Consider the following 24,400-nt stretch of genomic DNA (forward strand, 5'->3'; position numbering starts at 1 on the left):
CTCAGTGAGGAAATCTAGAGAAAAATGCAGGAGGGGCTCCGCTACTGCCGAGAGCCCAAAGTGACCTTATGGCTGCCCCCTGTGTCAATTAGACTGGAAGGCACTACCACCCAGGACCCTCCAGGATCCTGCTCATTACAGGTGGGAGGCATCTTGCCTGCAATACAGTCCCTCCTTCTTACCACAGGAACCAGGACATTGTCACCGACCTGGTCCCACCCACTCAAGAAGCTAGAGGACAGAAGTTGGGCATCTCTTTGAACAGCAGCTATGCCTCGGTCAGTGTCTGAGGCCTGAATGAGCACTTGACTCTGGCCCACACTAGATAGTTTTTCATGTGTCTCAGCAGAGGTCAAGGGAAAACCCTGACTGGTGCATTTTTGAAGGCTTTTGGCCCCGACCTCCTTTCTGCACACAGGGGACAGGACAATCTAATGCAGACCAGGGAGCAAGCAGGTGACAGATGAATGCTTTCCTTGTCCCATAAAAGAAACTGGTCTGAATGTCCTGTCCTCACTGTACCATGGCCAAGACTGTCTCCACCCTGGGTGGAAAAGGCTTGACACAAGCTCTTTGTCCCCAACTAAGCCCAGTTGTTCCCTTTGAATAGTGACAGTATTGACGTCAACCCTCATGGTGGAAGAATTAGCTGAAGCCTGAGGGGGAAAGAGAAGCCAAAAAAAGAAAAATCCAATCCAGTAAAGCTAAGGCCATTTCTTTTTTATTTTGTAGGTACTCAGCAGATGTTAAGCTTTGTGGGATTTTGATAGTAACAAAGTTTCCCAAAATAGCACAATGAGATGTCAGCCTTAATGGGACCACAGCCAGAAAACATCCCTTACTAATGTGCAGTCTGACTTGATTAACATAACTGAAGAGGACGCTTTGCACCCCACAGGAAGAGGCTGCACCAGAGGGGACCAAACTGTTACTCAGTCTCATTCTGGGTTCTTCTTCCTCCATGCCAGAGGTGTGAACAAGGTGCGGGGGAGGGGGAAGCAGGAGGTGCCTTGGAAGGAGTGCCCCTTTACCTTAGCCAAGGTAAAAAAAAAGACCTAACAAAGGCTAGCTTTCCTTATGTGCCTCACTGCAGTTGTGAAAGGGGTGGGAAAGGGAAAGGAAGAAGGGAGAATGGGGAGAAGAGAAGGGATGGGGAAGGCATGAAAAGAGAGAGGGGGGGAAAGCAGAGAGTGGGAATGGAAGATGGAAGGAAAGGAGAAATTAGAGAGGGAAGGAAGGAGGGGGGAGGAAGGGAGGGGAAGGGAAAAAGGAAAAGAAAGCCAGGAATGGTAGAGTCTGCTAGAAATACCACCACTTCAGAGACTGGGACAGAAGGGTTACAAGTTCAAGGACAGCCTGGATTACTTAGGGAGTTCCAGGCCAGCCTGGGTTATACTGTGAGTTCTAGGACAGCCTGGGCTACATAGTGAATTCTAGGACAGCCTGGGTTACAAAATGTGATCTCTTCAACAAGGATAGCTGTCTTCTAAAAAGACAAGTAAAGGGCCAGGATGTATGTTCATGCTGGCCTGTATCACAGATCACAGCTGTCACCCACATCAGCCTTAACTTTCATGACCTTCACATTCATGCTTTTGTGGTCTCTCTCTCTCTCTCTCTCTCTCTCTCTCTCTCTCTCTCTCTCTCTCTCTCTCTCACACACACACACACACACACACACACACACACACAAGCATTACATACCTCCATTAGACCAGAGTTAGCAGGGTTGCTGACACCACTGGGGTTTGTTGGTTAGCAAGCACTTCTAGTAAGTTCTCCCTCTAAGAACTAGTGCTCAGAGATGCCCTCAAGCTGCCCTGAACCATCTCCTGTACCCCTCAGATAAAACTGGCTCCAAGAGGGCTCCTCTCGTTAGTAGTACCCAAGTACCCTCTTCTGCCTTGATCTTAAAAAGAAATAAATAAGAAAAAAAAAAAAACACTACCATAGTGATAAACCCCACTTAATCTGACTTATTTAACACAACATCAATGGGCCACAAGATGCCAACAGTGATTTCAAAGGGGGTCACTCCCTTGCTGGATTAAGGCTTGCTTTCCATTCCAGATTGCCACATAGTAGGGTGCAAACAGGGGCAGCGTGCTGACTGGTCCTTATTAACTAACTTGGACCAGAGGTCTAATACTTGCAGCAGTCCTATCTGTAATTTCAGCAACCGTAACTCACAGAGTCTCTGCACTGCAGAGTGACTCCTCTCCCTGCTTCTATTGCTTTCCCTTCCAGTGCACTGAGGAGCCATAATACTCAGTTTTCTTGGACCAGTCACTGCCATGAAAGTTCCTACTGGACACAGTGGGATGCTGACGGAGGATCTGATAAAGAGCTTCCTGCCTTGTAGACTGAGGAGACCATTGAGTGAGCAAAGCACTGGCCATGCAAATAGGAGGGCCTGAGTTCAGATATCTGGAGCCCACAGAAAGCCTGAGACGCTAGGGTGTGCCCATAGTCCTAGCGTTCCTATGCCAAGATGGAAGTTATAAATGAGGGACTCCCAAGCACTCATGGCCCAGCCCTTTCACAGACAAGGAACTAGATGAGAACTAATCCCCAAGGCTGTCCTGTGATCTTCACACCTGAGCCTACAGGAACAAGCAAGCATGCACATGCGTGCAAACACACTTGTGCACAACTTTAAAAGGAATTAAACTTTTTTTTCACTCTGAATAAAAAGCAGAGTTGATCTGCATTAGTTTGCCAGGATGACTTCTGTAACAAGACTTGTTGTCATGCATTTCTGGAGGTGTCAAGATCAAGGGGTGTACAGGATGACCCTCTCTCTGAACGTGCTAGGGAAGGACCTGCTCCTGCCTCTTTCCTACCTTCTAGTCATAACCTGACATTGGACAATATAGACCCGTTCTTCGTGTGGCATTTATCCACTCTGTGTGAGTCTCTGTGTGTGTTTACCCAAACTTGTCCTATTTTATAAGGCTAAGAACTTGATGACCTCATCTTCATGTGGCCCTCTCTAAAGAGACCCTATTATCAAGTGCAGTCACATTCACAAGAACTCAAGGTTAGGACTTCAGTTCCTTTTAGGGGAACAGTTCAATGAATTTCAGTGACTAAGCAGTATGGCCCTCCTTCCCCAGCATCACTTGGAAGAGCTTTGATACCTACTACATCATCCAGGGTCCCCATTTTCAATGTCAGTCTCCAACATTTACATCTAATCGCTTGCAAGTTTTCTGTTCCACTCCTGTTCGCTGACCAGTATGTGGACAGACCCACAAATGGCTGACACCCTGTCATAGGGACCAACAATACTTGCTCTAGTCATCAAGTAGAGGCTCACATTACAGACCTAGGACCGCAGGCACGATTCTTGGGCAGGGTGGTTTCTAGGTTGTGATCCTTGTAGGAAGGCAAGATTTAAGGAACTCTCAGAGAGAGGTGAGATGATGCTAAATAATAGCAGCAGATAGGCCGAGTGTAAGAATATAGACACCGTGATTAGGCAAGAGCTAGTAAGTCACTCTGACAAAGCACATGGGGACTGGGGGAATTCAGGAAAAGACTGCTGAGAGGTGACACAGAATCTTTTAAACTAGTTCAAGGACATCTGGACTTGGTGAGACTTGGGGAGCTAGTAACCAAGATACAATCTAGAAGATACTACCTTTAGAAGTCTTTCTCTGTTGAGTCCTGAAGGATGGGCAATAAGGAGTGAGGTTTCAGGGGAAGATGGAGAAGCTAACAGTTATGGAGAAAGTACAGGCTGTAGACCTACCTTCTCTTGTTTCTGTACATGGAGATCATGTTACTTCTACTGGTTCATGCTGTTAAGGCACAAATGTTGTTTGACTACACTGTGCATTCTGCAATGGGGAAGACCACAGGAGAGGTTCAGGAAATACCTACTGAGGTGAAATGAAGACAAATAGATGCCAGGGAGTGACTTTATTGTAAAGCAGGGAACCAGAGGCAAGTTTTATAAGGACAACATTTAATTGGGGCTGGCTTACAGGTTCAGACGTTCAGTCCATTATCAAGGCAGGAGCATGGCAATGTCCAGCCAGGCATGGTCCAGGAGGAGCTGAGAGTTCTATATCTTCATCTGAAGTCTGCTAGAAGAGTGGCTCTCACATGGTTAGGAGGAAGGTCTCATTGCCCACCCCCACAGTGACATACTTCCTCCAACAAGTCCACCCCTCCTAATAGCGCCACTCCTTGGGGCAAACATATTCAAACCACCACAAACAACAGCCAAACATGGATGTGCAAGAGGGACAACACCTATGAATGTCCTCTAAGCTTCATATGCTCATGTACAGATGTGCATCTATATACCTATGTACCCCCAAGCCACAGAGACAGTTAGAGGGAAAGAGGGAGGGAGAGGGAGGGAGGGAGGGAGAGAGAGAGAGAGAGAGAGAGAGAGAGAGAGAGAGAGAGAGAGAGAGAGAATGAAAGACTCTTAGGATTATGGCCTTAATGATCATCAACCAGTCACTCACTAACCACCGAAGATTCTGGACAAGCAATAATCCATGCCTACTGTACCCCCAGAGCTGTGGTTGTGTGAATCATAGATCTGGAGGAGAATTTAAAGACTATCTCTGCCAAAACATGTTTGACTTAAGATTACTCAGCCGTTAGCAGCAAGGCCTGGGGTCAAACAGTGACAGGTCTGACTAACTGGCTGTGTTAGTCAGCTCCCTGTCACTGAGACAAGGCACCTAAACTAATCAGTCAGTGAAGTTGATTTGGGCTTATGGCTTCAGAGCCTTTGGTCCAGGCCCACGTGGTGCTGGGGAGCACAGTTCCTAAGGAGGGAACCATGTAAAAATAATTTTTAAATCTGTTTTTCCTTTTGGTCCTTTAGTCCCCATCAATAACAACTTTAAGACATATGATGATGATGATGATGATGATGATGATGATGATGTCTAAGCCATAAGCTTTGGGGCATTCCCTGACTAGCTCGTAACTTATTTAACCCATTTAAACTATTCTGTGTCTATGTGGTCAGTCGCCTCTTCTTCAGTCCCAGCCCACTTCTTCCTTAGCATCTTCCTCAGTATCTGCATGCTGGTTTACGCCCATCCTCCTGGTCTTGAATCTCATCTCTCTTGGCTCTCCCCCCTGTGTCTCTCTTTTATTTCCTACTATTTTCCAGAAGCCCCTCTCTTCCTGCCAGTGTCTCACCCCCTACTTCTGCCTGCCTCAGCTCATTAGCCATCAGCTTGTTTACTGACAAGTGATGTTGATACGAGAATCTCTCTACAGAACCAGGATGGAGAAGAAGGCAGACCCACTTACCTCATGGAGGTCAGGAAGCAAAAAAAGGAGAGAGAAGAAGGCCAGGGTCTGATCGTCACCTTCAGGGGCATATTCTTCTGGAATATTCTCTCATGTCCAAGGGCAGGGCAGGCTGAACTTTGGGAGGGCACTAAGGAGCCAAAGCATTACAGTGCCAGATCCACCTAGTCCTTACAATCCACCGGCATGGAAGTACCATTCCGAAACTTACAGTTGATCTTGCTGTCCTGAGAAAGGTTAAATGGCTTACTTGTGGTTGGCTAGTTGATAGTGGACAGATGGTGGTTGAATATTTGATAGATGTTAGCTGGGACACAATGACAGACAGGCCTTATTCCATCCGATGTCAGATTGCAGGCTTCCCAATAAACCTAAACGTGTTTGACCTATTTCCTTTGCAAACCTTACTAAAGCAGCTTTTAAGAATCCTTCCTGAGGGAGAGGAAGGACTACAGGAACCAGAGGGGTCAAGGATACCACAAGAAAACCCAAAGAATCAACTAACTTAGGCTCATAGGGGCTCAGAGAAACAGAACTGACAACCAGGGAGCCTGCATGGGTGTGACCTAGGCCCTCTGCATGTGTTATAGTTGTGTAGCTTGGTCTTCTTGTGGAACCCCTAACAGTGGGAGCAGGGGCCATCTTGGACTCTCAGTCTTTTTCCTTCTACTGAATTGCTTTGTCCAGCCTTAATTTGAGGGGAGGTGCCTGGTCTTATTTGATATGCTGTTTGGTTGATATCCATGGGAGGCCTGCCCTTTTCTGAAGAGAAATGAAGGGGTGGGTGGGGAAAATGCAGGGAGAGAGGGAAGGGGAGAGGAAAATGGTCAGGATGTAATATATGAGAAAATGAATGAAAAAAACTCCTTCAGCCAGGCTCATGCCTTTAATCCCAGCACTTAGGAAGCAAAGCAGGTTGATCTCTGCGATTGAGGCCAGCCTGGTCTGCAGAGTTATAGGACAGTCAGGGCTACACAGAGAGACCCTGCCTCACAGCAACAACAAAACAAAACAAAACAAACAACAAAAAAACAGACAAACAAGAACCATACAAACAAACAAACAAAAGACCTCTTTCCCCTTTCTCAGCCAACGTCTCTTGCTTTTCAGGAGAGAAGTACGAGCTGCACGCAGGAACTGAGTCTACACCGAGCGTCGTGGTGCATGTGTGTGACAGCGATATGGAGGAGGAGGAGGACCCAAAGACTTCCCCAAAGCCAAAAATCATCCAGACCCGGCGTCCCGGCCTGCCACCCTCTGTGTCCAACTGAGCACGTCCATGATAACATGCATCTCCTCTTACCATGCTTTCTCCCCTTGTTGTTTGTCCAAACAATTAATTGCCTTTAAGTCCCTGGGTGTTTGGTTGTTTGCAAATCCTTCCTTGTAATTAAGCCTCTCGGACAAAAGGGCTAGGCAAAGGTGATATGTCTCCGAATTAACTCCTACCCATTAACGACAGTCCATCACTTAGAAAGTTCTAGATAAAGGGTAGTATTTTCTTATTAAACAATCAGTGCAGTATCTCTGTTCTTTCATGTTGATCCAAGCCAGAGACATCGGGAATGAAGAGCCTTTATGTTGTTTGTGAGCTGCTCCTGTTCAGTCCTCTGTGTGTGTGTGTGTGTGTGTGTGTGTGTGTGTGTGTGTGTGTGTGTGTGTGATGGTTTTTTTCCTGGCCACTCATATAGGACCATAAGTAAACTTGGCTTTGACTGCATGAGATCCCCCTATCTGGTCTCACCCAGTCCTCTGCATCCCGACATTCCCAGGACATGCACGATCACCAGCATTTATTTTTGATGATTTGAGGGTACGCCCCAACTTGTGGTATCCCAGCCCTGTCCTGTATAGACAAGGGGCATCCACAGCACCATTCAGCTCAATAAGTCTGGGGATCATTGTTAGTTTGAGTCAATACATCATATAGCTCTGGCCAAATTCCTGGAGGTAAAATTGAGCGTGGCCCCAAAGATATTCCTTAGTAGATTCTGAACATCACTACCACATAGGTCTACCCAGAGTTACTGGGGAGGCTTGTCCAAGTGACAGAGACCGATTTCAGACAAACCTATTTATTATAAAATCTCACAGTGTCTGAATGATTGTCCCCTACCCCTTTGTATATTTGTACAGATGTTTGAGCTGTGCTTTTAAAATATGGATGTTTTTTTTTATTTAGTGATTGTTCAACCATTAGCTGCTTAATGACATCATACCCGTGTCGCTTCTGAATGCATTCTGATTCTAATGTAGATAACCTGATACTATTACACACTACTACGGTTCGTGCTAAGCTGTAAAAGGGTACAGCAATGTCTCATGCCAATAGATAACTGACTAGCCGACCTCTTTGCTGTCCACACCACCTGTTTCCAAACAAAGATCCAAGTATCAGTTATAAGCAACTTGGGTGATGCTAAATCCAAGAACGCATACAGCTGAGCATTTCAGAGCACAAAGGATGCCCCTCCCATTCATCCAATGCCCATGCGCTCAAAAACTTCCTTGTTTTTGTTCCGTGTGACTTTTGTATTTCTCTAGCCCAAAGTGCATTACAGAAGATACACCTGCAGAACCATACTTTCTGCTCCATGTGTCAAGCCTCACCTATTCCTGTTCATTAACTAGTAACTTTGGATGCAAATACCATTTACCACACAACAGGCAAGGACTTTCATGGCCTGAGCCTCAGAGTAACACACAAGAACACTAACACAGCCACCTGATGGGGGGATAATTGTGGTTTTTTTGATTAAGGTGTATGTTAGTTTCCACAGAAACTTCAAACCTAGACTGATCACTCAGAAAATTAAAGTCCGTTCTACTGTGAAATATAGCAATATAGTACCGGACACGGTACAGTACGGTTGAGATGGAGGAGAGTATCGCTTGTGGAATCCTGGGTTTCCACGGGATAAACAGTAAGCATTTCCTTTGTGGAGGAAGGTTTTGGTGTTTGTTTTTTCATTGGCCACGGAAAGACTACAAATAGTGGAGAGATGATGCCCTCTGGTGGCAGAAACATTGAATTAGGTTGTATAGATGGATTGATTTGATGCAAGAGAGGGGAGAGAGAGAGAGAGAGAGAGAGAGAGAGAGAGAGAGAGAGAGAGAGAGAGAGAGAGAGAGAGAGAGAGAGAGAGAGAACAAAATGTAAATGAGAGAAAGAACTCTGGGAAATAATTTGTGCTTCCAAACAATGATAGCAGAAATTTCCAATTTAGTAAAAGTTGACTGTGACTACCTTGCATAGTCATTAAGAACTCAGTGTTATAGATGGCCCAGGTGAGATTAGTCTTAGTAAACTGTATTGCCATATGTTGATGTTAACCTGCTACGGATCAAGGGATTCTCGCGCTAGGTTGAGCATGGGGACGGGGGAGGGGGAGCTTTCCCCAGAAGGAATGGGGAAGCCACGGGACCTCCCAGCACCGAAAGTCACCTGGACACTTCCATGATGCTCATTATGCAAACCTCTTTAGCGCTCTTTTAAGTTTGAAACGTTTTAAACGGAGGGGAAGGGGAAGGTTTCCACCAACTGAATCATTTGTGCACGTGTACAGCTCAAAGAGCTTAGAGTTCAAATATATCTGGTGAATGAATGTCTGTGTGGCATCATTTCTGGGTTGTCTGCCTGGGCTAAGTATCCCTGAGATTGGGGAGGTGGGAGAGTACAAGCCAGCTTGGAGCTTTCTGACGGGTAACCAACATATGTAACTAACCCAATGATGTTCTTCCTAATGAACTAGGAGGGAAGTTGGCAATAGCTTTCCCATGAAGAAGTTATTCAAGCCAAGCCTGGAAAGTTGGGTTGGCTTCTCATTAATGGGGGCTCAGAAGGTTATTTTACTGTCAAGTTCAACCATATTGATTCCAAAAGGCATTTCAAGTGTGCTGAGAACACTTTTTAACACCTTCCCACTATGTTCTTTAAAAACACTAACAGGAAGTCCTCTGATAGAGAACCCTTAAACAATAAAAGAAATACTAGTGAAATCTAAAATATTTGCTTTCTAGGTATCATTGAGGTTGGAGCCGATACACATGAAGGAGTTAAATAACTCACAGCCAAGCAGTGGTTCTCAACCTCCCTAACTAACACTGTGACCCTTTAATACAGGCCCTCATGTTATGGTGACCCCTAACCATAAAATTATTTTCATTGCTACTTCCTAAGTGTAATTTTGCTACTGTTATGAATCATAATATAAATATCTGTATGTTTTCAATGTTTTTTTAAGGGGTCAAAACCCACAGGTTGAGAATCGCTGCTCTAAAAGCCAGCCATAAAAGACATACAATACTTTCATTTTGATGATTAGCCTACATCAGGCAATTCACATAGGTCCATGTGCCTTAACTATCTGAAGGCCCATAGACAGTCAAAGGTGCTCCATCTCCCCTCTTGTCAGTTAGGAAGAAACCTCAAAGGAGAACATAGCTGGCATCTAGCAGCAGGGAAGTGTGCGGAGCTAGGGAGTCCTGGTAAGGCAGCAGAGGAGGCCTGCATCAAGAAGACACAATGATCATCTGAGAACGCTTGGGCAGTAACTAACAGCACCATGGGCACGCCTGTCTAAAACTCTTGCACTCTGAAGCACATAGAGAAAAGCTCTCACATCAATATAAAATATGTACAAGGCCCAGAGAAGAGCAACCAGGAGCTATTAATGTTATACAACTCATATGTCCTTTAAGCGTTAAATGCATAAATAAAAAAACCTGATGCGAGTAAGAGCATAAGTATATTTCAAAGTTATAATGTATATATACATATATGTACTTTTTATATAACTTAAATGTAAATTACATTTATATATAAATATATATACTTACACACAAGTATGTTTATATACATATATATGTACATATATATAAATGACTGAGTATTTAACATATTGTTCCAGTTAGGGAGTTGAAAAGCATGCTAAAGGGCTAAGAAAATAGCTCATCAGGTCAAGAACTCTTGAATCCTAGAACCCATGCAAAATCTGGGTACTGTGGTGCACATCTGTAATCCCAGTCAAACACAAGGTGGATGGTGGAAGCAGGACAATTCCCCCCAGTAGCCTCTGGACTAGCTAGACTGGAGAACACAGTACAGTGGCAGACAGAAAGAGAGACCCTGCCTCAAAAATAGCATGAAAGTCAAGGAAGGACAACAAAGGACATCCTCTGACATCCAGATGACACTAGTGTGCTTGTTTACAAAAACACATGATATACATACATAGAAATATTTTTTAGGAAGAGCTATATTGATAGGAATTACAATAGGGTTGCCTCGAGAGGGTGTTGACAGAGCAGGAACACGTGGGAACTGTCTAGAGGACTGTGTACATTCTTGATTTGAATCTCCATACATAAAAGTTATTCAACAAATGATATACCAAGAAAGCTATCTTCAGCCAAAATCAAACCATCATCAGAATGCGAAGAGCAGACCGCTAGTGGTAAACAGGGGCTGGGAAGGGCTTCATACTGGAAATGTTCCCCAGCCATCTCATGTACAAATTATTCATTTAAAGACAAGAGTATGCTTTAATAGGAAATCCAGAATGTAAGCCCAGAGACACTGTTTACCCAGGGGGCACTTACACTGCCTGGCTGATGCTCAGTTTTCAGTGAATTGTATGATTTACCATTCGTCTTCAGAGAATTGAAACGTGTTGTGGGAACAGCACAAGAAACATACACATGCCCCAAATTCTGACCATGAAGTACAGTGAAAACCACTGACAGTTCACTCCGAAAGCAGAAACTCAGAGGCGGAGGTCCACGGCAGCAAGGCTGAGAAGAGAAGCCCTGTGCCTTCATTTCCTTCCTGTCCAATGCCCTGACAAAAGCCACCTAACAAGGACGAGCATATGTGGGTTCACAGTTAGAAATTAGAGAGCATCACTGCAGGGGACGCAGTAGCAGGAGCTAGAGGAAGACAACCATGTTGCAGCCCCAGCTGCAGGTCCAAAGCTTGGGGAATGGTGCTGCCTAAGGTTAACCTAAGCAGTTTAATCCCTCTTAGGCATGCCTAGAGGCTAAACCATCCCTCACTGGTCTGCTGGGAGGCTGATCTTCTAGGTGATTCCAGATTCTGGGAAGCTGACAACACTAATTGTGCAAGTGGCCTGAAGAAAAAGTCAAATGAACTATGCTTCTATCCTGGAGAGAGGAGCATTATGGGAGGCAGAGGAAAGACTGGTCATATTTGAATAAGCTCAAGGATGTTGTCAGTATGACTGAGCCACAGGATCGAAGCTAAGCATGTCCTCACAGGAGGTAGACAGGGTAAAGAGGATCCAAGATTGGCTGGGCTAAGTTAGAGCATCTTGGGATTCATTCTCATCACAATTAGGAGAGTTTTCATCAGGAAGATTATGCGATTCCCTTCATCAGATGAATCTTGGCACAAGTGGGAGAGATTTCTTTCCCAAAGCTAGAACATATAGATGCTCTATGGTGTGTGTTGGGGCAGCACAGGGAGGGGCTAGACCCACTTACCTACTCAAGACTGGATTCTCAGCATCCACTGTTAACAGGCAGTGTCTGAAAATTGGAGATTTTTCTTTCCCCTCCTCAAGTCACAAGAACAGGTTATAAAGAATGATAGGTCAGTTATTCAGGAAAACACTCACTTAGCTGCAGGTACAGCGCGTTCTTGCCAAAACGTCACTTTGCAAAGCGCCACTGAACTCTTGGCAGATTCGCCTCTTAAATTTATGCAATCAGAGTAAGGGAAAATTTCCAGCAAAATGTTTTCTCTCAAACTCGTTTACCTGTTCTTTTCCAAGATAAAGGGCAGTGTAATGTCTGCAGATGTTGCTTGGTGGCAGAAAATAGGAAAACTCAGAATCAGGTAATATAGTTGAAGTATTTCACTCTGAAATTTTATACACCCCCCCCACACACACACACACATACACACAACCTTGGCTCTCTTGCATAACTGTCCATTCTTACTTAAGTATTGAGTCTGAGAACATAGGGTTATGAAGAACTATGGAGCCTCCTTGACTAATTGTGATCATCATTAAGATGATGGCCATTTCTAAGCAGTCTGCATTTAGCTCGAAAGTATTTCTATTCTTAAAGCATAATATGTGCTTGCCTCTAGAGTGTTCCCAAATTCCATACGCTGAGAGTCATCCAATGTGTAAGAGCGGGCGTTGTGTATGAAGCCGAGTTTTCACTCTGCAGTAGAGGCATTCACACTACCAGATGCAGCTCAGGTCACTGAGTGGTCAAACCCTTACCTGTGATGAAAGGAGTCCCCCATCTCAGGTTATACCCCTACTCAGGGATAGGCTACCTGCATTGATTAGTCAGCATGGAATAGGAAGACTATACCCAGGGCCACCCCAGCTATGGAGCTACCAGTGAGATGTGCTGGGGCACATCTCAATTCAAGCATTCCTTCTGCCTGTACTCATTTTCTCCAGTCACTCACAGGAATGGTCACTGAAGACTCCCCAGTCTTCCTCCTGCATATATGCCTCACTCTCAGAAACTACATATTAGAGAAGCTAGCCTTATTTATCTTCAATACTTACTAGTCAATATTTTTTTTTTCTTGGAGACAGGGTCAACGTCTATGTAGCCCTGACTGGCTTGGAACTCTGTAGACCAGTCTGGCCTCAAGCTCACAGAGATCCTCTTGCTACTGCCTTCCAGATGCTGAGATTAAAGGCTTGTGCTACTACGTCTAAGCCTACTCTATGACACTGAGCTCCCTAGATCTGTGCAAGCCTTTTCTATCTAGTATTGTCCTCACATACCTAATATGGTCATCAATGAGGCCAGATATCTTTGTGGTGCTGTCAAGTGCTCTAACATGAGTCACACCCACATCCTATACGCTAGACAATTCCACAAGCACCTACAAGTTGAAAAGCATCTGTCTTTGCATCAGCATTTATTGCACAGATGTTATAAAAATCAAGGGACCAGCAACACATCAGGTCACTCTATCCTGTAGGCAGATGACTCTACTTCTAAGGATCAACAACCATGCTATCTACACTATTAAACCACAGAGAGGGCATACATACTTGTGATATTTCTAAGCTAAAACATGACACCGAAGTTTTTACAAGGTAGATGGTCTTTCATATCCACCTGCACATGTCTACTTTGGACCATAGCCCAGTATTCTCCTATCTACATAAAGACTCACCCAGTCTCTTGTCTGGAGGCTCTAAGTCTGCTGACCATTACTTCTGAAGCCCATAGAGCAGTCATCCTTTCAGGATGCTGCGTGTCTATAATAGTCTCATCTCCCTGTGCTCTCAACTGCACTTGGGTCATCATACTAGATGGGAAGGGAACAGAGAGACTAATCTAGGATCCCAAGTGCCACTTATTACATAATCTGGTTAAATCCTCTCAAATGTAGTCCCACCAGCACCCACACTTTCAGAGACATCCTAAATAAGTATGATTTTCTGCACATTCTTTGTGTCTTGGCTTGCCTTGACCACCTGCTTAGACATCCGATTTTCCTTGTCAGTGAAGTAGCTATACCTCTTCAAGTCTTTTGCTACCCATATGTTCTTGTTATCTTCTCATTTTTTTGTCTCTGTGGGCTTTGAACTTTCCTTCTTTTATTCAATCATGCTAAGAGTGAAAACAAACGTGAATTTCACTAACCACACATAGACAAAAATGTGAGTGACTTCATAACTTGTTCTTCATTCCACAATGGTGCTCCCCTGGGCTTGACTTCGAACTCAGAGTCCTCTCAAAAGGAACCTTTAACCTCATAATCATGCCAGTGATCTCTCTGAATGGCTTCTCCACTGTCCTGGGATTTGCTAGGTAGGCTAGAATGGCTGCCCAGACATCTCCAGGAATATGCCTGTCTCTGCCTTCTCAGTGATGGGATTACATGGATTCTGGGAAGAAAAAAAATGGGCCCTCGTGCTTACAATAATACTGATAGAGCCAGCTCCCTGACTCCCAAGACATCCTTGATACAAGAAAGATATGAACATATCAGATGATTTGGAATCCCAGTGGTATTTATAAGTCTAATAAAACTGGAGAAGGACTTTATGAAAACCATATACTTTGAATGAAAAATAGCATCCGTTTACCTGGCCTATTCTCATGGATTCCTCATGGAATCTAGAGTAGTGTGTCATTCATTCTTTTGATCAATGAGTATTTACTGAAGACTTACTTTGTGCCCATCATTACAGTAGTCCTCGAAAAAGCATAAAAACAAAATAAAACAAGATAGCAGAAGTTCTTATTCTATCTGACTTTACCTTTTATTTATTTATTTTATTTTTTGGTTTTTTGAGACAGGGTTTCTCTGTCTAGCCCTGGCTGTCCTGGAACTCACTTTGTAGACCAGGCTGGCCTAGAACTCAGAAATCCGCCTGCCTCTGCCTCCCGAGTGCTGGGATTAAAGGCGTGCGCCACCACGCCCGGCTTGACTTTACCTTTTATAGACCCGTATTGACTCTCAAGTGTCACTGACTAAGCTGTATCTCCCTGAGAATCCAGTCATAAAGCTGCAATTCTCAATGTAAGTATGTTTGGAGATAGTGCCCAACTATTAATTAACCCCATGGGAGTAGTATCTTTATAAGAAGGGCAAGAGGGGACTGATGGTATGGCTTAGTGGATAAAGTTGATTGCAGCTAAGCCTAACAACCTGAGTTCAATTCACCCTCAGGACCCTCAGAGTAGAAGAAGAGAACTGACTCTTGATGATTGTCCTCTGACCTCCCCACTAGAGGGATGCCTAACCTAGGAGGAAGGAAGGACAAGTGAAGAAACCCTGGGATGCAGCTGTCAGTTGCCAGGGAGAAGCCTCAGCAGAATCCAATCCCGAGGGCAGCTTGGTCTTAGACATTTATCTTCCAGGCCTGCAAGCAAACAAAACTTTTGTTACTTAAGCCACGCAGACTTCAGTACTTTATGGAAGTACATTATAGAAGCCCAAGGTGGTTCATAAAAAGACCACTCTAAGGAGATAGAAAATATATCTAATCTTTATGATCAGCTGAGCGCAATATAGCTTAGCAATGGGAATACGCCTCTGGGGGTAACTGTGAGAAGGCTCCTGGGTAGGTTCAACTGGAGAAAAAAAATCAACTTGAATGTGAGCAGTGATGACCCAGGGGCATGGATAAGAGGGAGAATGCCAGCTGACCACCAGCACTCACCTCTCCGTGCTTCCCAACTGCAGACTTGATTCTACCAGCTGTTCTGTGCTCCAGCCATCATATGATTCACCACTGGATAGACTTCCTCGGCCTCCCTCAGACTGTGAGCCAACCATAACTATTATAGGAAGGAAGAAGAAATTCCTTTCAGAACAAGAATGCTGAAGGTTGTACTCATCAGCTTGATTTTCTTTTTGTTTATCTGAAAAAGTCATCCTTCATTTCTTTGCTCATTCAGGTAAATCTCTAACTCCCATGAACATTATCTGACTGCCTCAACACTGCTGAAAGCCTTTTCGGTGTGGTTCTGCTTGGGTTTTTCTGGCTCCTGGGATTCTGCCATTGCTCCCACAGTGCACTTGGTTCATGCATCAGCTGCTGCTGCTGCTCAGAGTCTGCTCCAAATATGGCTGTCTCCTGCACTGGGTCTTCTCATCCAGTGAGCCAAATGCACTGATTCTTTAGAGCAGGTTTTAATTGGCCAAATCTCTTTTAAGATAGTCTATTGGCTCTTGGACTAAGCAAGCATTAGAGCCAGCTCATTGCCACAAGGCTCTATGTCCCATCTTAACTTTCTGGGTTTTTTATCTATCATCATTTAATAAGTCACCATAAACCTTGAAGATTAACAACATACATCCTATTATTTTTATTATTAACAGCCTATCTCATATCTATCATATCATATATATTATTAACAGCCTATCTCATATCTACAGGTCAGAAGTCTTGCTTTACTTAGGGACCTACCACAGGCTGAGTTCTCAATTTGCCTACTGGGCTAGGGGCCTGTCTGAACACTTGGCTGGCGAAGGATCTCCCTCCATGCTCGCACACTGAACAGAATTCTGTCTGTTCCTTACGGGCTGACAGGCTTATGGGTTGCACTGTCCTCTTCACTCGACTGAAGGGGGCTGACGGGTCAGTGAGAACCATACAATCATTGCCTCGGGCAAATATACACCATGGCTATTTCCTTCCCCAAGGCACGATAGTCAAGGGAACAAAGGAAGTCTACCTAGAAGGTAGAAGTCATATTGCCTATGGTTTGGCCACAGAGCTCCTCTTATTGCCTTTGCTTGTCTTACTCACTAGAAGCCTCTAGGTGCAGTCCACTCATGGTATCAGGAAGTGGGGATCATGAGGGCTTGCTATCTGAGATGCTGACTGCCAGTGTTGGTAAATAGAAGAGAAATCACTTATATCCACCAATCAATCATCTTTCCCATTTATTCGCCTTTGCTGAAGAAAAAAAAAAACCCACTTACCTTGTTAATTTGAAAGAAAAGGAGTCTAGGCAGGTAGTGCTGATTTGGTTATGATCGTCAATCTTTCAGTCATTAGTTAATTATATGAAATTTCTCCTGAACTCCAGACACCTACTACCTTCTCTCAGCCACTTGGGTGACTGACAGGTACCACCTACTAAACCCACCAAAGATAAAGCTTATGTAATACCTGCCCCCCCCAAAAAAATGTTCTTCTTATCTGAAAAATACATCATGCTGTCCTAATTTCCCAAGCCAGAAATCTTTCCGCTCCCTCACTCTGCCTTCATGGAGAAAAGTATCAATCAAGCATTCCCAATTTCACCTGAGTCATGTGGAAGATGGAATGCATGGAAATAGCGGTGGCTATTTAGTGACAGTGATGGCAGAGGTGAACAAAACCACAAAGGGACTTCTGCATGAATTGGCTAAACTAATTGACCTCCTGTAAGTCCTTAAAAGTGGAGAGCACTGAATGAACCTACAGCTGTGAGGATCAAATGAAAATTTATCTGTAAAATGCTTGGCACGTTCTGATCCTGCAAGACAACCCGACAGGCAAACTACTACATCCTCCATCATCACTGGCTCATCAACTTAATCTTCTCTCACAGTTGCCACCTTAGGGACTAAAAAGCAAATGGCACATTCCCCAGGACTCTCTTGCAGCTACACACATGGCACCAATTGTAATGGGGCTGGGGATGGATCATGGAATGTTGTAGTGGATTGGCCTAATGCTGCTTATATTCCAATGCTAATTTGGGGTCCCCAAGACTGGTGCCCCAGAGATGAAAAAGTCAGCAAATCAGACTCTGAATAACCCTGCACCCAGTTAATTGTGATCGGTAAATAAAAAAATCCAATACCCAATAACTGAGCAGAAGAGACATAGGCAGGATTTAGGTTTCTTGGGCTTGGGATTGGAGAAAAGGAAGAAGAGAAAAATGTGCAGAGAGGAGGAAGAAGCCACCATGGAATAAAGAAAGAGTGTGGAGGAGAGGAGAGAGAGTGTAGTCCTCGGGGCCGCCCAATTGGAACTAAGAGTAGCCATGATGAAACATAGTAAGTAATAATTTGGGGATATCATTAGAACAGTAGATTCTAACAGCATGGAAGGTAGGCATCTGCCCAGCTACTGTGCTGCTTAAGGCATATTGTAAGTGTAAACACTGTGAGCGTGTCTTTCTTCCAAGAACTCAATAACCTAAAGTGGAGTTGAAACCCTGGGTTGGGATTTTAATATTTTTACTTCAGAATGTTTCTGTTTTTCTAAGAATTCCTTCCTTTTTTCAGCTGGGATTCAGTGTCTACAGCATTAAGAGCCCTCTGTGTTCCTGAGGCAAGTGCTTAAAGAATATCAACACTGAAAAAATGATAGAGTGAAGAACATGTGTCAGTGATCACATTCTCAAAAAGAACCAATTGCAGCCACCACCAACCTTTTTATTCTCTGAGGAAAGGGAGTTTCTATGAATGTTCAACCTGTGAATACAGGTTTGCACAGAATCATACATTTATTTAAAATATTATAGGGGTGATTATTTTGGCCAAGTTTTGGTAATTTGATTACACGATTCTCTAGCATAAGCTTTGCTGATGACAACTCAATGTCCTAGTTCCTAAAGATTGGGCTCTACATGTCTACATCTAGGTATTCTGTTATGCGTAGCTGTGGGCAGGCAATCTAGCTCAGTGGTAGAATGTTAAGCTAATGCACATGATGCCCTGAGTTTCGTGCCTCATATGATACAGAAGGGGGGAAAAAGGGGGACAGTTAAAAGTGGTGGAGTTTTGTTGTTATAGTTGTTTTGTTTGTTTATTTTATAGTCAAATATCTAGTTTAAGACCTGAATTTTTGGTCAAGATCACAGCTTCTATCATTCTCCATGATGTGACATTTTGTCCTGCTTAAAAAAAAAAATAGTTATTACATTTATGCTGGAGGGGAGGGTGGCAGAGGGTGTGCATGTCACAGTATAGTGTGGAGGTCGGGGGACAACTTTGGGGAGTTGGTTCTCTCCTTTTGTCATGTGGGTCCCAATGATCAATCTCAGGTCATCAAGCATGACGAATAAGCCCCAACCCTCTGTGCCACCTCAGAAGCCCCAAGGTAATTACTTGTAGGGGGGATTAGTGTGGGGAGATTGTGTGATTTACAGTTATGTGACTTATGGCGTGTTTCATTTGCTCTTCTAACTAATTTCATTTAAAAACTGTGTCCCTGATAGAGACGACTCAAGGTTTTCGAGACTCGGCTATCTATCAACAGAGGAAAAGAAAAAGGAACACTAAAAGGGAGGATCTCAAAGGGAGAGACAGAAGAGGAAAGCAAGACACAGTCTACCCATCTGAGACACCAGCCTGGGGTTCCAAAGTCTCTATAGGATTGGCCTTAAGCAGCACACAAGAATAAATTTATTATGTTACTTCCCCCATATTCTATCTCTTCCTAAGAATTATCAAGAATGATACTTCAGAAGGTTAAAAACCGTCTCGGTAGATACGCATATCTGCAAAGTGGATATCTGCCAAAGTGGAGAAGGTGAAAGGTCCAGTGAAGACGCGTCTGCCACAGGACATTTGTTTACAGGCTTGCCTGGAACATCATAGTAGCTTGCTGAGATGCCTTCGAACCACCAGAGTTCAGGCCACTGCATGGCACGAAGATCAAGTTTAGAACTGCTACGACCACTAACAGTGGTGTCTAAGGAGCAATCAAGAGGTGGCCAGTGTGGTGTGCTAAAATCGCATGTACTCCAACCACTGAGCTACATGGATTTTCAAAGTTCATTTTACAGACTTCTTTTAATATTATTATGGCTACTGGAAATTTCAAAACCCTCTACATAGTTTTGTTTTCGTTTGTTTGTTTGTTTTGTTTTGTTTTATTTTTTTACATCATGGCTGCTGACCACCAGAGGGCTCAGTCACACTATAGCTCAGCCTTACTTTTGGTATCGGAAAGAACCAGGCTCTGCACAGACCAGTCACAGGATACAGGCATCTCAGTAGAGAAGAGAGAACGGAGGAAAGGGACAGGTTTAGCTACAAATCAGCCTCGTCCTAAGAGGGAGAAAGTCTGTGCTCCACTGAGTTCCTTCTTGTGAGACTTGGGGAGTCCAAGAAAATGGGAAGGGCTGCAGAAGACAGTTGGCCAATGTGTCACCCTACCTAGGACCCATACCGTCCATGTTGTTGGGTTGTTTTGCATTTCTTGTACTACTCATTCACAGCTCAGTGTCTGCCCCAGTTAATTCTTATTGTCTACTTGGCACAACCTAGAGTCACCTGGGAACTGATTTTTTTTTTTTTCCCTTGATCAGATTGGCCTGTGGCCATGTCTGCAAGAGACTGTCTTCATTGGTGATTCAGGTGGGAGGAGGGCTCAGCCCAGTGTGGGCATGCCCACTGCTGGGCAGGTGGTCCTGGGGTGTATCAGAAAGCTAGCTGGGCAAAAGCCAGCGAGTGAGCCAATAAACAATACTCTTTCATGGTTGCTAGCTCCGAGTTCCTGCTTTAAGTTTACACACTGGTTCCTTTCAATGATGGACTGTGTTCTGGAGGTATAAAAAAAGAAAGAAAGAAAGAAAGAAAGAAAGAAAGAAAGAAAGAAAGAAAGAAAGAAAGAAAGGAAGGAAGGAAGGAAGGAAGGAAGGAAGGAAGGAANAAGAAAGAAAGAAAGAAAGAAAGAAAGAAAGAAAGAAAGAAAGAAAGAAAGAAAGAAAGAAAGAAAGAAAGAAAGAAAGAAAGAAAGAAACCCTTTCTTACCCAAGCTAGTTTTGGACATAGTATCTAAGCTGAGCAACAGAAAGCACCCTGAGACAGTGACCTAGTCGGAGCCATTTGCTCTCTACCAGCTGTTGCTTTATGAAAGGGCTCCTTCCGGTCTCCCCCATAACTCCTGGCATGATAAGGGACTTTAATACCCTTGAGCCTCTGCTTTGGAGTTCTGGTTATACCACGAATAAGTAGCACCAGACACTTCCCTGTAGTATCAGCAAATATTTCCCTGCAGAGATTTTGGCAGTTAACTCAGGCCCCAAGCAACTGAACTATTCCAGAAATGAGCAGAATGCAGATGGAAAATCTTATCTATTGCCCGCTAAAGCACGAAAGGCTTCTAAGCCCCAGGACACAGTGTCAGTTTCCATTAAAAGCCCGGATTTCCACAGCCCTTGCTCTCTGAGAAACATCACCTGTGCTCGAGACCTACTACACGGCCAAGTCAACAGAGCTCCACTAGCCAAGACCGTCACTAGCCTAGTAGGAATAGAACGATTCCTGAAGTAAGAGAGTTCAAACACGAGTGGTCCCTAGCTGTGCATCAACATAAACAAGTTACACTTGGGCAGAGAGCCACATCACCTGGTGTTTGCTGGGTAGCTTCCCTTTAAATGTAGTCTTACTGGAAAGCATCAAAACAGGGGTTTTTCAGATGGGAAGACTTTGTGCTATACAATCCTCTCTGGGCCGACACAAAGCCTTCTATATATATATATATTTTTTTTTAATTAATGAAGAAAAAATAAAATATGTATTCTCTTGGGGAAGATGGTGAACTCGTCACATCTGAAGGATGTTTAATGTCAGAAAATGTCCTCAGCAGAGGAATCTCTTGGCAAAGACCTCATCCTTAGCTGCTGAGACTAACCTGCCACAAGGCATTCAGAGCTCTTTAATTCAACTCAGACCGAGGTGAGTAGTAACATAGCACTCAGTCTTAAAGACAAGAAGCAAGACTCCTGGCTGCCCCAAAATCAGTTGGCGAAGAGCCACCAGGAAAGTCATATAAGTGACTACCCCATGAGTCAGCAGGTTGGAGTTTTGAAAATGTGTGTGTGTTTGTCTGTGTGTGTGTGTGTGTGTGTTACATGTATGCTGTGCAATTTGCACATGAATATAAGTGTGTGTTCCATAGCATGGAGATGTGTCCCTTGTCTTCTGCTTTCAGACATGGTCCCTTATTTTGCCATCACTTGTGACAGGCCCCCTGGCCCCATACGTTTTCAGGAATTCAGTATCTGCCTCCCATGCTACTGAAAGGGCTCTGAGAGGACAGACAGTTTGTACCTGATTTCTTGGGGTTGGGACTCACTTCTGAAGCATCTATTTACCGATTCAGCCTGCATTGCTTTTATGCAGGATCTTGCTGTACTGCACAGGGTGGCTTTGAACTCCTAGGATAAGCAAACCTACCACCTCAGACTCCCGAGTAGCTGGAACTATAGGCACATTCCTCCAAGCTCAGCTTCAGTCTGAAGTTACACAGAGGTAGACGCTGAGAAGACATCTGCCTTGTGGTGGACGGCATTTTAGAAGGCAGGACAAAGAACTGGAAGGCAGAGAGTCTTTAGCTGAAAGTTACCAGGAAAGCTCACTCGCCTCTTCGGAAGACTTCACTTGCATGCCTGCTGACTTGACAGGCCATCCAAGCCATGAGAAAGTGAGACCTCATCCCTGAGAGGTGCCTGTCACCTAGACAGTGTTTGTGTCTGCTTGGTCACAGAACACGATGGCTTGTGAGGTAGGAAAGCATGCCTAGTACTGGGTACTTACGAAAGTGTTTTCTCGAGGACTGTATAAACTCTCCAATCCCACCCTCACACTGCAGCAGCTTGACCTTGGCATGTAGCTGGCGCATTTTGCTTCAGTGCCCACTGTTCCCCTCTACTAACTATGGCAGAGCCCGTTAGGTGCCTTCTCTCAACATCGTTCCTATTTGCTAGCACAGCTTTATGTCAGACACCTATTTCTAAGCATCCAGTAAACAAGAGGCTTTTTGATAGGATCTTGGGCAGGAAAGTGGGAGGTACGAGGTAGGGAGCGGCAATGGGGCTTCTCTGAGATTTCTCTCTTTTAAAGGAGGCTTGCAAAGAAATCTCACTTTCATTCTCTGTATTAGCTCCAAGCTCTAACAACGATCACAATCAGTGGTGCAAAGCACCAGGACTTCATTCTTTCACAGACTGACGCCCCAAGTGGGGTCAATAGCAAGGTATTGCCAGAGTCAGACTTCCTCCAGTGTGCCTGGGGGTGGTGGTGGTGGGGGGTGGTGGGAGGCATTCTTTGTCTCTTGTGGTTTCTGTGGCCACTGGCAATGCTTAGCATCCCTCCACATCAGTTTCAGTTCCATATCTGTGGCCATACTATCTTCTCCATCTCTGTAGCCAAGTTTCTCTTTGTCTCCCTCTTGTAGAGTACACCTCTCTAGTCTCCACGGCCTAAGATAGTGCCTTTACATGTTTCCCACATATAGCATCATCCACAGGTGCCAGGGATGAGCATGTACACCAAAAGAGGAGCAAGTGTGCCTCCAGCTTGTGACAGCCAAGCTTAGGTAGACAAGCCAGAATGCAAGAATAGAAAAAAAGGCTTGGTGGCGTGTGCTGCTCCTGACATAATTAAATGTGGAGCTATCTCTCTTTGATTGAACTTTTTAAAGGAACTTTTAATTAAAAAATAATAAGTATAGGTTATTTTTTATTGTATTTCCCAATTCCTCCCACTTAACTTCCCTCCCTCTCTCTTTTTCTCTCCTTCTCTTCCTCATTCCCTCCCTTCCTCCTTACCTAAAACAAAACATTATAAAATGATAGCCCCCAGAGCGTGGTTGATATACACAGTGACATTCCACTGGAGAAAACCCGTTTTCCCTTTGCCAGAAAGTATCAGTTGCAAATAGAATCTTGGTTAGGAGTTGGGCCCCATGTCCACTTGCCCCTCTCAGTGCTGGGACTCCATGTGGCATAAACCCACGCAAGGCCCCATGCATGCTGCCACAGCCTCTGTGAGTTCATATGTGCATCTGTCCTGTTGTATCTGGAAGACATTGTTTCCTTAGAGTCATCCATCACCAGTGGCTCTTACAATCTTTCTGCCTCCTCTTTCACACAGATGCCTGAGCCCTGAGGGAAGGGGTTTGACGAAGACATCCCAATTAGGACTGGGTGTTCTGAAGTTTCTCAGTCTCTGCACATTGTCAAGTTGTGGGTCTCTGTGTTAGTTCCCATCTACTGCAAGGAGCTTCTCTGATGATGACTGAACCATACACCGATCTATGGGCATATCAATATATCACTAAGGGGCACTTCAATGCCATGCTTATTTAGCAGAATGAAAAGAGTAGGTTATCCCCTAGGCCCATGACCTATCTAGTGTAGGTTCTTAACTGATTTTAAATGAAATTTTAAATGTGATTAGGGGCTGGAGAGATGCCTAAACAGTTAGTAGCACAGACAGCTTTAAGAGAGGACCAAAGCTTGCTTCACAGTAGACACATCAGGCAGCTTATAAATAACCTCTCACTCTACCTCAAAAGGATCCGATGCCCTCTCCTGGCCTCTGACGACTCCTGCACTCAGGCACACGTACCCTTGGTCCACATATAGACATACTATAAAGAAAAAAAAAATACATCTTAAAATAATAATCTGATTTTTTAAAGCTACCTTGAACATGGCATTATTTGCATTTTAATACTTGTTATTGAATACAACTAAAAATTTAAACCTAATTAAGATATTATAGAAAATGCTCCCATAGATAAGGGCGAAGAGGTCACACCTGGACTTAGTCTCACAAAGGACTTTCTGATTGACAAAATTTACCTTTTGCACTATGTTCTGCTTTGTAACGCTCCATAATTGTTTCTCCTCAGTTCCGATTATCTGG

At 44.2% G+C, this 24,400-nt stretch overlaps 1 protein-coding gene across 3 annotated transcripts in view; it reads left to right on the plus strand.

Annotated features, from left to right (window-relative positions):
• Rcan2 (regulator of calcineurin 2) overlaps positions 1–8,890 on the plus strand; it is a 223,876-nt gene extending 214,986 nt beyond the window's left edge. For all 3 annotated transcript variants that reach the window (XM_029531338.1, XM_021217711.2, XM_029531339.1), the window contains one exon: positions 6,397–8,890. In XM_029531338.1, the coding sequence (XP_029387198.1) occupies positions 6,397–6,557 (161 nt within the window). In that variant the 3' untranslated portion in view covers positions 6,558–8,890. The remainder of the gene's footprint in view (positions 1–6,396) is intronic.
• The last annotated feature ends 15,510 nt before the right edge of the window (positions 8,891–24,400 follow it).

The sequence above is a fragment of the Mus pahari genome, chromosome 18 (genome assembly GCF_900095145.1).
Source record: "Mus pahari chromosome 18, PAHARI_EIJ_v1.1, whole genome shotgun sequence".
Lineage (NCBI taxonomy): Eukaryota > Metazoa > Chordata > Mammalia > Rodentia > Muridae > Mus > Mus pahari.